The sequence below is a fragment of the Egretta garzetta genome, unplaced genomic scaffold (genome assembly GCF_000687185.1).
Source record: "Egretta garzetta isolate BGI_Z169 unplaced genomic scaffold, ASM68718v1 scaffold74, whole genome shotgun sequence".
In the NCBI taxonomy this organism is placed as follows: Eukaryota; Metazoa; Chordata; class Aves; order Pelecaniformes; family Ardeidae; genus Egretta; species Egretta garzetta.
The window spans coordinates 1,604,345-1,617,432 of record NW_009259427.1 but is presented as its reverse complement, the minus strand read 5'-3'; the positions used below and the strand labels follow the sequence as shown (position 1 = coordinate 1,617,432).

Genomic DNA, 13,088 nt, shown 5'->3' with positions numbered 1-13,088 from the left:
ACAGCATAGTAAGCACAGAAGAAACCCATTCATTTTTGGCCTCTTGTTAAGACGTGAGCCCCTGTGCTTCTTCCTGATGTATTTTTCCCTGATCTCCCTGAATGCTGTTTGGATCATCCTGCCAACTCTGCAGGTGGTGAGTCCTTCATCTTCCCCCCTCATGGACAGGTCTCAGATCATTGCCAATTAACTAGGAGCAACCCAAATCAGTTACAGAAAACTATTAAAATTGCCCAAGAAGGCCATTTATAGAGGGGATTGAGGAAAAGTGATGTTTATTGCAGTCACGTACGTGCAGTAGAAGGAGCCTTTGGGATGTAAAGAAATTACAGGATCAGGAAAAGTTTGCTGTACAATGAGGACATAATGTTACAGCGATGACCAGTCAGACCTACATACCCAAAGAGATTATTTTGCAGTCCAGGGAACTGATAACCCTGCTACCGTGGTCCTATAAGGACTGTGTACAACTCTAGCAAAGATCCTGAAAGTTTCTGACCAGCAAGAGATCTCTCAAACAAGTGCATTAGAAGTGATCACATGAGAGGCTGCTTCTGAAGAGACATTTAAAATCTCGATCTGGGTATATGTTATAAAACTTCTATTGTCTTCCCTGCTGCAGGACTCTGCCCCAAAGAGCTCTGTTTACAGCTAATGTTGACTAAGGGATGAAGCTGTGACTATGTCCAAGAAGTGTAAAAGAGCGAGTCATGATGGAGAGAAATGGGGTGTGTTGGATTGAGGACTATAAAAGAACAGTGTGGTAAAAGACAGCATAGAAAAATACAGGCTGTGTGTCAAAAAAACCTTTCCTAATAGCTCAATCTGCTAGACAGGGGAATAATTTCCTAAGGGAAAGGCAGAAACCCTGTTATTTCAATCATTTAAACAAAAGTGGACAAAGCCCTGGAGAATATATGGTAGGGAACAATCATATGCCGGCTCCCGGGAATGGATAACATGACCTGATAAGTTTTTTCCTAGTGGTTGCTACGATTCTTTTCAGATTGAGAACTTGTTCTGGGCATGATTTGTCTTGGGACTAGATGTGATGTGAGCCTCAGGTCAATCCTCTGACTGTTTCAGAGAACAAAATGGAGAGGAGGAATTGGAGGAAAGGCGTGCAGGGGCAGTTAGAAATAGAGAGCATGGGAAAATGTTGACTCAGAAGTGCTACAGGGCTTTCTGCAGTCAGGTATCTTGGTGCCAAAGAGATATAAAACGCACTCTGGTCCAGATGCAAAGATTTTATGCTGAGCTGGTGGTGTGCAGGCTCCAGAAATCCTGGTCACTTGGTGGTTACCACAAAGCTCCCAAGATGTATGAACCCAAAAAGTCATGACACCTGCTTGTCCTTGGACTTTGGAGGTTTGTTTTTCTTGCAGTTACACAAATCCAGCTTGCTGGCTGATCTGTCTTGCCGCGTCCCCATGATGCACACACGCTCTCCTGGTGGTGTGCCTGGTTGCCGATTTGTACCGCTGTTGGTTTCTTCAGAAACATGGCCAGGCTCAGCTGCAGCCCAGGGAGCTGTCAACTACTGCCCAGCTGGAAATCCAGAACAGAACTGCTGTTGGTTTCGGGAGGAGTTGGGAAGTAGTATACCAGAAACTTGGCCCAAATCAGTGCTGTTTTCAATGCCAGCCTTCTCACAGAGCTGGAGAGGAACCTCTTCCCAGCCTCTTTTCTGAAGCAGAGGAAGTCTCAGAGATGAGTAGAGTTAATGTTTTCATGTCTGGACAAAATTAACTGGCAAGCGTTGGCATCCTTGATTTCCTGGGGGGTGGTACACCAGGTGGGAATTACCTCAGATTCTCTGTCATCTTATTCAAGAGAATTGCCAATGATTACAGACATCTCTTATCTAAGCAGTAAAGGTAGAAGCTGTCTAAGTTCAACCAGAGAAGGTTTGAGATAAATGAGGTCTTCTCTGTCACATAGAAGAGCAGGAAGATTGTCAGTGGCTTCATGTGGCCATTTGAAGATTTTAGTTTTTTGAAGCAATATTTTTCAAGTTTTGTCTTTTGCTAGAAACAAGTCATTTCTTGAGCAGCAGCAACAGTAGTCAAGCATGGTTTTTTGTGAACTCCAAAACACCTCCCAGTTCTCTTGAATCCTAATCTGCGTCCTCATTGTCGCAGGCAATATGACATCACTGGCTGTCTTATAAGGTGACGGAGACATCCTGTTCCCACAGTTCTCTCCCATGCCCCCACATCTCACCCCACCTTGCAGGACCCCCAGCACCTGTTTCTTTTCTGTAACTGGACAGAGAAAGAGCTGCTCTCTTATGGCTTGGTTTAAACTTATAAGCCTATTCCTTCGTGCAGTAATCCAGTGAGTATCTGAAAGGGCCAAAAGTTGTGTCCAAACCTGTGTTTCCCCGTTAGACAGAAGCAATACCTCTCAAAATGGGGGAGCTGTGTCCCATTGGGGTGTAAGTTCAGGAGGAATACAAGAACTTTTTCAGGGGAAGCAGAGAAGCCCCCCTGGTCTCTCCAGCTGTGGGGAAGGTGGAAACTACCTGGGTACACACCTCTGATGGGCATGCAACTGAATGAGCAGCACTTCCAACTCCTCTACCCCAATGAACTGAACTGGTTTGTCCCCCAGGCAGACATCCGACAGCACAGAGGAAAGACCATCCCATGTACCTACTGGTGGCGGAGTCCAGGCAGGGAAGGAGGAGGAAAGCCCAATCTAAGCAGTCTGAAAACCTCTGAAACACAGTTCTCCAACATGTCCCATGGAGGTGACCTTACTGAGAGTCTTACTTGGACTGGGACATATTCTTTGCCTCCATCGTCTAAGAACATAAAAGAAGTCTCCTCAGGAGGGTCAGCTTCTTATGGGGAACGCCTGACTGTATTACATGTGATCCCCAGATGAAACCAGCCAAACCTGAAATCCTAAGTCTTGCCCTGAATCAGAAATGAGGATGGCAGTGCATGACTGTGTTTCACAAAATTAAATTGCAGCCTTTGGACCACTATCATTCATGGTAGTGTGAGAAACATACTATCTTCTTAAGCTGGACCCACAGGAGGACTACACAGAAGGCTGTTACAGCTTATGGCCTCAGTTCTTGCTCCATCATGGCTGTAAGAGTTTGAGGCTGTGTTCTTAAGCAGCCCAAGCACTCTCGATGTAGTAGGTTTCCTATGGTTGTGTCTTTCAATGGGACATGGTTGAACAACATCTGATAATGCTTGGGGAAGGGAATTGATGCCAACAGGCAGTTTGGGCAATGCAAAGCATTTGCCATGCTGGTATTTACCGCAACTTGGTGTGGCTGGAAGAGATGCTACGGGGGAAAAATGACTATCATTAATGCTTCAGAATGGGAAGTTCAGGTTTCATAAGGCAGGAGGTATTGTGTGATGGCTGCAGACCATACCAATAGAGGGAGTGAGGAAATGTGGTGGAGGGATGAGTGGCATGGAAACTGGCATTGTGCTGACTCAGCGGTCTTTTTCAGTCTTGTAAGTAATTTTGGACGAGACCTTCAGCCCTGCTGCTGGGCTGTCATACACGGAGTTTGCTGACAGGCAGTAGATTCAGTGTGCCTGCTGATTTGCTGTGCTGGGGATAATTTCCAAGGCCAAGGCAGTTGTCTGTTCTGACTCAAGACGTGCATGGGTCAGGGCTGGCCTCCTACCTGCAAGAAGACTGGCGTTGGCTGCGCCACCACCTGCTGGTCAGCGGATCACAGGGAGAAGCCATTTCTTCTCCTCATTTCCTTGATGAACATCGCCTGTGTGTATGCCTAGCTGGTCAGAGCTGCTTCTGCAGCTGCTTTTGCTGAAAATCTTGAAAGTTTGGTTCTAAGATCAAGAAGAGATGTCTATGCTCATGGTGGGGATAATAGAGTGAGAGAAGCCTGCTGCATCCCTGCTGCCCAGAATAGGAGCTCTTCTTCAGGTCTTAGAATCATAGAATAGAATAGTATAATTTAGGTTGGAAAAGACCTTTAAAATCGTCAAGTCCAACCGTTAGCCTAATGCTGCCATTCCACCATGTCCCTAAGCACCATGTCTACCTGTCTTAAATACCTCCAGGGATGGGGACTTGACCCCTTCCCTGGGCAGCCCATTCCAATACTTGACAACCCTTTTGGTGAAGAAATTTTTTCCTAATGTCCAACCTAAACCTGCCCTAGCACAGCTTGAGGCCATGTCCCCTCGTCCTATCACCTGTTACCTGGGAGAAGAGACCAACACACACCTCACTACACCCTCCTTTCAGGTAGTTGTAGAGAGAAGTAGTCTTGATACAATGCAAAGCGATGAGTGTAATTTCCAAGGTGGCACGGCCTTACCTCTGCAATGAGGACATAGAAACAGTCATACCAGAGCACGGGTGAGCTGGGGTGAGAGGCTATGCCGACCTTGTTGGCGGATTTCAGATTTGAGGTTACACCTGGATGTTGGCACATCCTTCCTTATCTCACATGGTGTCCATGTCTTCACAACATGGGATGGTATCAGCCCATATTGCTGTGTGTTCCTGTAGGGAGCCGTGTGCCATGCTTTGGTCAGACGTTAGAGACTGTCTTTTGATCATGGAAGAGGAGGATGTCTTTGAGGATGGAGGGGGAAGCTGTGCAAAGTAAGAGAGATTATTCAGTTGATTGCTGCAGTGAGATCAACTCATAAGGGAATGAAATAAAAAGGGAGTCCTGGAGATGTATGGGGAGGAAGGCAGCAGGATTCTCAACCTCAGGGAGAGCCCACGCATCTGGGAGAGAGAAGAGGGAGCAGTCAGCAGTGCTTGTGTGCCAGGAGGCTGGTGCAGTTACATGGCAGCTTTTATCCAGGTACAGCAGCATCCGTGATGTGCTCTCAATTTCCTTAAGGGAGAATGTGTTTGTCCTGGTAAATAGGTTACTACCAGTTAGTTAGATGAAGTATCTCCCTGATCCCTACTGAAACCTTTTTCATCTGCAACGTGAAAGCCACGTTGTTTCTTCTCCCTGCTGAAAGCACGAGCAGCAAATCCAGCGGAGAGCCAGCCTGTTCTTTGTGGTAGTTTCTCTGACGTAGATGAACCTCTGAAGTGAAGTGTGTGACATCAGGAAGATGTTTTAATCTGAATTATGCTTGCCCATCTGAGTAACAGGTGCCATTACCCTCTTTTCATTATCTCACAGCCACGGCTGCTGCCAGCATGAGTAAGAAAGGTTTGAGTCACAGGGATGGAGTAGTTCATTTCTTTCCGGAGGCTGTTGTCAGAGATGACCAGGCCCAAATGTCCATCATGGGGATGAATGATGTGTAGATGAACGAGGGGAGAAACCTACTCCTGAGAGAAATAAAGCATCCCTCATGAATAACGCAGAATGTTGCTTCAAAATTCAAGACATCTAAAACCTGTTGTACATTGAATGTGAATGTGAATGAGGCTTAGCCGCTCTGCAGCTACACACTGGCCTGAACACAATCTATAAATAACTTAACACTGCCACATTTAATTTTTATTTTTTAACACTGACCATGTATTTGGCCCGGTACCAGTGCACATCTAGAGGCAAACCTCTCCTGATCTCTGACAGAGCCCAGTGTAGAAAAAATACCCTTAGCTTTGCACCACACAGGCTCCATCTATGCTATGAAGTAGAGCAGGACCTGTGTTCTGTAAGACACGGAAGCCAGCAGAGATGGCACGGAGAATCCCAGTAACAGCTAAACCCATATACTCCCCCAAAGTGGTGCTTAGCTGCAGTGGTCCCTGGCCACTGTTAGCTTTCGTGGGTGGACCAGGCATGGACTTTGCCTGGGACAGTACTGGCTGGTCGAGGGTAAAAGTCATGATGGGAACCGTGCTAATGATTTAAGAGGGTGGACAGTCATGGGTTGGTGGTGGAGTCCATCCCCTGTCCCAGTGTACTTTGTTAGAGTAGATATTGCCTCGCAGTACTGGAGGTGGTTACTATGTAGATGAAACACACTGAAATTATTCAGGATTTTTTTCCATAATGTTTAATTTTTGTTATGGATTTACTTATTCTGGGTAGTGTGCATCATTGCAATAGCATGAAATTGTTTATTAAGACTCTTCTTGCACCTTGTTATTCAAGAGAATTTGTGTTGGAGGACAAGACAGATGTTATGGGCCTGTCCTATACCCTGCAGCTGAGCGTGGTGCAAAGATCACTGATGTAGATCTAAGCAAGCTGGTCTGTCCACATGACATGATACAGTGCCAGAGATACTTGCTTCAGGCCTGAATGCAGGCATGGCATTTTTATTGGTAAAATTGTCTTATAAAATCATGAGTGACACAAAGAAAGGGAATAGGGAATGATTGTTCCTGGTCTGTTCTGTAGAAGAGGTGGGGACATCAGCTGACAGTAATGAGAGACAAGTAACGAAGCAATGGTGATTTCTTTAAAGAACACATGGTTGATCTATAGACCTTCTTGCCACAGGATGTTGCAGGTGCTAAAATCTTATACACATTCAAGGGACAATGCCCAGGCTCATGGAAGAGAAATCCATTGTGTGTTACTAAAACCAGTGAAACCATATCTGGCTTAGGAAATCCCAAATGATGAAGCTGGATGCATGAATAGTTTGGGGGAAATGTCACATATAATTATACCATTCCTATACTCTTCCCCAGCCATCTGCTTCTGGTTGCTGTTGGATTCAGGGTAGCTGTGCACTGTGTTCCGCTGCATGCTATGGTTGTGGCCTGGTACCCCAGCACAATGTCCCTTGAGAAGTGAGAGAAAGCCGTTTGGGTTCTCCTCCCAAATGGACCTCACATAGATTGTAATAAGGAGTTTCTCTCTGTGTCTCTTCTGAAAGGCACTATCGGAAAATAAGCTTTGAAGGAGGCTGCGTGGGTTTTCCCCAGACTTCCATAGCTGCACTCTGGCAAGCAAGAAGATAGTATTCCCTTTTTTTCTAGGATTACCTATAGATGCACATGGTTTTTGAGAGTTTTCCACCAGAGAATGGACAAGGCCTGGAAAAATCAAAGGCAGGGAAGACTCAACAGAGTACTCATTTGGTGTCAGCCCTTGTGGTCTGACTCTTTGCCTCCCTTGCCTACACCTTCCTGCAGTTCTGCTCAACGTCTGTAGCCCAGCCCTTCCGAAACTGGGAGGAGATGGCTTTTATGGTGCATTGGTGCTCTGCAGTCCAGAATTGAAGTAACACTCTGAGACATGATGTTTCTTCATGCCAAACTATTCTTCTTGGTGCCAACCCAGATGAGGTCTCCCTTGAAAGCCTAAGCTGCTGGGAGGTATTATAAAAGAGAGAAAGCATACTAATGACATCACTTCCAATCAAGGTGGAAGTTATTTAGACAGTCCTTGATAATTCAAATTATATTTCATTAAATATCAGACAAACCTGCCTGCTGTGGTCATATTGTTGTATCGTGGGACCTCAGTAAACTGGTTAGTATCCTAAAGTGCTATAGGTAGTATTTACCTACGTGTGGTCCAACGTAAAGCTCCATCTATAGCTTTCCCACTGTTATCTCAGCCCCATGGCTTGTTAGGGGATGCATTTGCTATATCCATTTTTAAGATCTTCTGTTTGATCTTTCTTCCTAACCACAGAAGAGTGAGAAATACCAATGTCATGCTTAATCTTTCTATTTCTCTTGTGTTTCTTATGCTTCCCATGGAGTCATCTCTTTATAATCTGGCAAAGGGCAGTGGCATTCATGTAGGGGAAGTTAGGCTGAATTTTGGTGTCTGAAACCTGCTACCAAAGCTGTTGCTTCTGCTTCTGCCTTTACTTGACACAAATAAAACCCAACTACTTTGAGACTGACCCTGTGCACTGCAGAGGGCTATTGCCCGGTGTTAATGACCCTCTGTGCCCCTCTTCCCCTGGCAATTACCGACCTTCTCATTTTTCCCCAGAGGCAGTCTCTGATGCTAAGAAGACAGTGGTTTGTTTTAAATTTGAGATTTACTGAATTTCAGAGAACTTGCACTGCTGGAGTTTACTTTTCATGTATTGCTCTCTGTAAGGCTGGATAGATTCTGTAAGGCTGAAGTGATGGAGAGTTAAGTCTTTCTTTGGTGTATTTTGAACCCCCTCATTTCAGAGTGCTGAAGGCAATGACTAAGGTGCCTGCTACTTAAAGCCATGTTATACTGGAGAAATATATGACTCTGATGCCCTATACATGAATCTATTTGTAAAGTCTTATTCCAGTTTCTCGAGTAAAGTCCTTTCATTACGCCAGCTTCATGGTGGAAATACAGTAAATGACATTTATCTGGTATTGTGGAAAGTGAGTATGACATGAGGCAGAATAGGAATCAGAATCTCTGGATAGTCTGTCTACCTATGTGAATTGGAGAGAAATTATAGCCTGCCCGTGTCCGTGCTTTCCTATCTGTAAAGCAGGGATACGGAGATATTCCTATCTTAGGGGAGAGCTGTGAGTCCCGAGTTAATTACAAAGTCTGTGACAAATCTTAGAAATTCAATTGTGAGATAGTGTGTAAGCATATAATATTAATGCTTTATAATCTCCCTAAACTGTCTCTGTGGATATCTTTAGTGAGAGGAATATAGTGATATCAAAAGAAATCTTTTTTCACCCCAACCATTTTCTTTAGAACCCGAAGTGAAAGCTGTTTCCACCAACTGCCATCTCTGCAACCATCTGGAAAATCACATTTTCTGAAGCTTTCCTTCTCTTTATCAGCTGTAACTAAAGCTATAAAATGGGAAGATGTCCCTGGTTTAATTAACACCCCTGTAGTTCAAAAGCTGATCTTAGTAATGAGAGGCAATTATAGCCTTTATTGAGGGACAGTCAGGTGGAACAAACCCAGCATCAATCTATTGAAGACGCTTCCCTTTCCAGGTAATTTGGAAACTGCTTTTTATGATGAACAGGCTACCTGGCCCAGTGCAACAGGTGTATCTCTTTGTTCTATAACGTGAAAAGACTTCCTATTTTTGATTTATGTGCTTCTTTTGTAAACTGTTTTTCCATCACGTCCATCTGCCAACAACTAGCAATTGAGCTAAGGAAGTACCTGTTGCTTTTTGGAGGGCAATCTTGCTGGTTTTCTTGTTTTATTTTCCTGTCCACTGCTGATTTTCATTTTGAAGGTTGCCCGGTGTTCGTATTCTTGTTCTGACAAAGCTGCAGGCTCTGTGGTGTGCCCACATCCTGAGGGCTGTGCAGAGTTCTGGTCTCTGTGGTAGAGCTAGAGAAGGTCCGAAGAAGAACACTGAAATGATCAAGGGAATGTGATTTCTGCTTTATGACCTAAAAAGGCTGTGGCTCCAGTTCAGACAGGAGACAACTGAGGGCAGAGGTAAAGCTGAGTTTAGCTGAAGTCATGCAGGTGATGGATAAAGTAGATGTAGAACTTTAATACTAGACCTAATGGGCTCTAGCTGAAACAAGGAGATCTGCTTTAAATTATGAAGTACTTTTCTACACAGCAGATAGTGAACTTCGGAATCTGTTGCCACAGGAGGCTGGGGCAGTGGGCAGTGTCAACAGGTTGAAAAAAAAAATTAGACAAATTCAGACCAGCAGATCCATAACCTGAGTCTAAAGGTGATGGGCAGGGCTGAGGTAGTACAATGGGAATGGTCTGCAGAGAATGACCATGCTCTTCTTGTCTCTCTCAGCAGTATCTCAGGTCCTGTCTGGCTTCCAGCTTCTGATCTGTAAGAGCATGAGTCTGCTGTATGCCCTGTGTTTCATCTGCCAGCCCTCTATGGATATCCTGATATCTCAGGGGTCTCAAATGATGCTAGATGCCTCTTTCTGGAAAGCTGATTTAAACCCTCATTGTCTACAGTGTAGGCACCTACACTGAAGCTGGTCACTGATGGTGGAGCTCTACTCATGATTAAGATGCCTGCATTTGGCTGTTTGCATGTAGTTGTCTACCTGTGCAGCAGGTGTCTAAATTCTTCTGCAGCCAACGGACGTCTGGTCAGTCTAATGGGGACCTAATGAATACAGTCAATGGAACAGTCAGTACTGTCATTTCATCTTGCCATGAGGTAGACTTGGGATGGTCAGTTAAATAACTCGCTACTGGCTGTTTTCATTATATCTTTGTCTACTATAATCAGAGCTTGGATACCGAGCACACAGGTAGATACCAAAATTTAGGTATATTAATCTTGAACTGAGCTCTGTCCTGAGATTTCTGTTATAATGACTGTAGAGAAATAGGTGTCTCCTGAGAATAACTCATCTCATTGACCTGTTTTAGACATCTAGTTGTAGATGAGAGAAACTGCACTTGGGGAGTGCATATTTCTATTCATTGACTTTAAGGGGAGTCTAGATAGTGGTACCCATGTGGTCAATGCACACCATGGCCAGGTGACTCCCGGCCATCCCATTTGGGAAACTTTGGTCCTGTCACTTAGACTCTTAGCTGGAAGAAACGTAGATTTTTAAAGCAGTGCAATGTGAAAAAGTTAAATTATAATTTCAAAACAGACCTCCCCACACTTATGTTTTGATGTAGATTAAAGATTTACCCATGATTTTACTGTCTGTAAACTATGCTGTGAAACGTGCTACACCCTCTGTCCTGGATTAGTTTAATATCCTGACAAAATTGCTTTTGCCTGGCTAGCTGTAAAAGCTGTAAAACTCTAAAACAAGCCAGTAAGTTGTTTATTCTTCAATAATTAAAGATAGAGCAGGCATTAAAGAGCACAAGAAGGACATGGAACTGTTGGAGCAGGTCCAGAGGAGAACTACAAAAATGATCCGAGGGCTGGAGCACCTCTCCTATGAGGACAGGCTGAGACAGCTAGGGTTGTTCAGCCTGGAGAAGAGAAGGCTGCGGGGAGACCCGATTGCGGCCTTTCAGTACTTAAAGGGGGCCTATAGGAAAGATGGGGAAAATCTTTTTAGTAGGGCCAGCTGTGACAGGACAAGGGGTAATGGTTTTAAGCTAAACCAGGTTAGGTTTAGACTGAATCTAAGGAAGAAATTCTTTACAATGAGGGTGGTAAAACACTGGACCGGGTTGCCCAGAGAGGTAGTGGAGGCCCCATCCCTGGAAACATTGAAGGCCAGGTTGGACGGGGCTCTGAGCAACCTGATCTGGTTAGCAGTGTCCCTGCTCCCTGCAGGGGGGTTGGACTAGGTGGCCTCTAGGGGTCCCTTCCGACCCAAAACATTCCACGATTCTATGATTCTATGATTAAACGCCTAAAGTCCTATGGTGTTCCAGGAGTGAGCGTCTTTCATAGGGTGTCTAGGAGAAAGATTTGTTCAGTATGGAAGAGTTTGGAAAAGAATTTCTTTGGTCAGTGGGTCTGTGGATGTTGTTAATTCCATGCTGCCAGCAGGCACAGAATTTGGATGCCATCAGTGTACTCTGGTTTTGGGACAGGGCAACATCAACTCCTCTCAAAAATGCTGTGGGCAAGTCCACCTATTGCCAAAGTTTCCACTATTACATGTGGTACAGGATAGACACGAAATTTCTTTAGTGAATGAACGCGATACAGTCTGGTTTAGGAGACTGCACAGTTACTTGAAGTAGGGTGGATTGCGCATTCTTTCATCTTTCCCACTCCTGTGTGTACAACTTTGTTGTACTATATCTTATTTGCTTCAGATACAGGACGTAGGCGAGGAGATTGGAAGATAGTGTGATTCCAGTGTTCCTGTAGCTTTTGATCTTTCTGCAGCATCAGTCTCTGCGATTCATGTGTGGAAGGGGGACCTGTGGTCATCACCTGCCTTGCTGATTGTCTTGTCTTTTCATTTGCCCTCCCAGGTTACGGACATGCTGCCCCAGGGACGGATGCAGGGAAGGCCTTTTGCATGTTCTACGCGGTCCTGGGGATCCCACTGACACTCGTCATGTTCCAGAGCTTGGGCGAGCGCATGAACACCTTCGTCAAGTACCTCTTGAAACGCATCAAAAAGTGCTGTGGGATGAGGAGCACTGAGGTCTCCATGGAAAACATGGTCACTGTGGGTTTCTTCTCCTGCATGGGAACACTCTGCATTGGAGCTGCAGCCTTTTCCCAGTATGAGGAATGGAGCTTTTTCCATGCTTACTATTACTGCTTTATAACATTGACTACGATAGGGTTTGGAGACTATGTGGCCCTGCAGACCAAAGGGGCCCTTCAAAAGAAGCCTCTCTACGTGGCTTTTAGCTTTATGTACATTCTAGTGGGGTTGACAGTCATTGGGGCATTTCTAAATCTGGTTGTTCTCAGGTTCTTAACCATGAACAGCGAGGATGAGAGGCGGGATGCTGAGGAACGGGCATCCCTAGCAGGGAACCGCAACAGCATGATTATCCACATCCAAGAGGACTCCCAGCACGGTCGGCCACGGTACAAGGCCGAAGTAACAGACCTTCAGTCAGTTTGTTCCTGCATGTGTTACAGGTCCCATGAGTACACCAGCCGGGTGGTGTCCCACCAAAATTCGTTCAGCTCGAAGCTGAACCCCCAGTACTTTCACTCCATCTCTTACAAGATAGAGGAGATCTCGCCAAGCACATTAAAAAACAGCCTTTTCCCATCTCCTGTCAGCTCCATCTCACCTGGGTTGCACAGCTTTACAGATAACCACAGGCTGATGAAAAGGCGAAAGTCCATTTAAAGGGATTTGTCTTCTTTTGCTTTCCTTGTTTTCCCCAGTTCTTCTCCGTTGTTTTGGGTTTTTTGTTCCTTGAGTGAGACGGAGCGAGGCCAAAGGGAGTAGAGAAAGCCAGTCCTCCTCTGAGACTCAGCTCTTGAGCATGAAGCATGGATTATTACTGTTCCAGCAAAGTATGCCTTACATTACCCCCTCGGTGGATGTCAGAGGATTCAAGGTGACGTGAAGTGGGTACCAAATCCAAAGTTGCACACACAGCTGGGAGCCTTCATGTGCCACTGGCACTCCTGACCTAATAAACTATTTTCCTCACGAGCAGGTTGCAGCGTGCGTGCGTGCTTGCGTGGGTGCTGGGTGCGTGTGCGTGTGTCTGTGTGCGCGTGCAATTCCACAACTAGTGCCATGTGACAAAAATTAAAGCATCAGGTATGATTTTTTTTTTCCCTTGAAGCAATTGTGTTCCAGCCTGCTTTTAACTTTTAGATTGCTTCCAAAAAGAA

The 13,088-nt window shown here is 45.2% G+C and overlaps 1 protein-coding gene across 1 annotated transcript in view; it reads left to right on the top strand.

Moving 5' to 3' along the window:
* The window catches only part of KCNK9 (potassium two pore domain channel subfamily K member 9), a 94,047-nt gene extending 81,456 nt beyond the window's left edge, over positions 1-12,591 (top strand). The window contains exon 2 of the mRNA XM_009637044.1: positions 11,750-12,591. Coding sequence (XP_009635339.1) covers positions 11,750-12,591 — 842 coding nt within the window. The remainder of the gene's footprint in view (positions 1-11,749) is intronic.
* Positions 12,592-13,088: the final 497 nt, after the last annotated feature.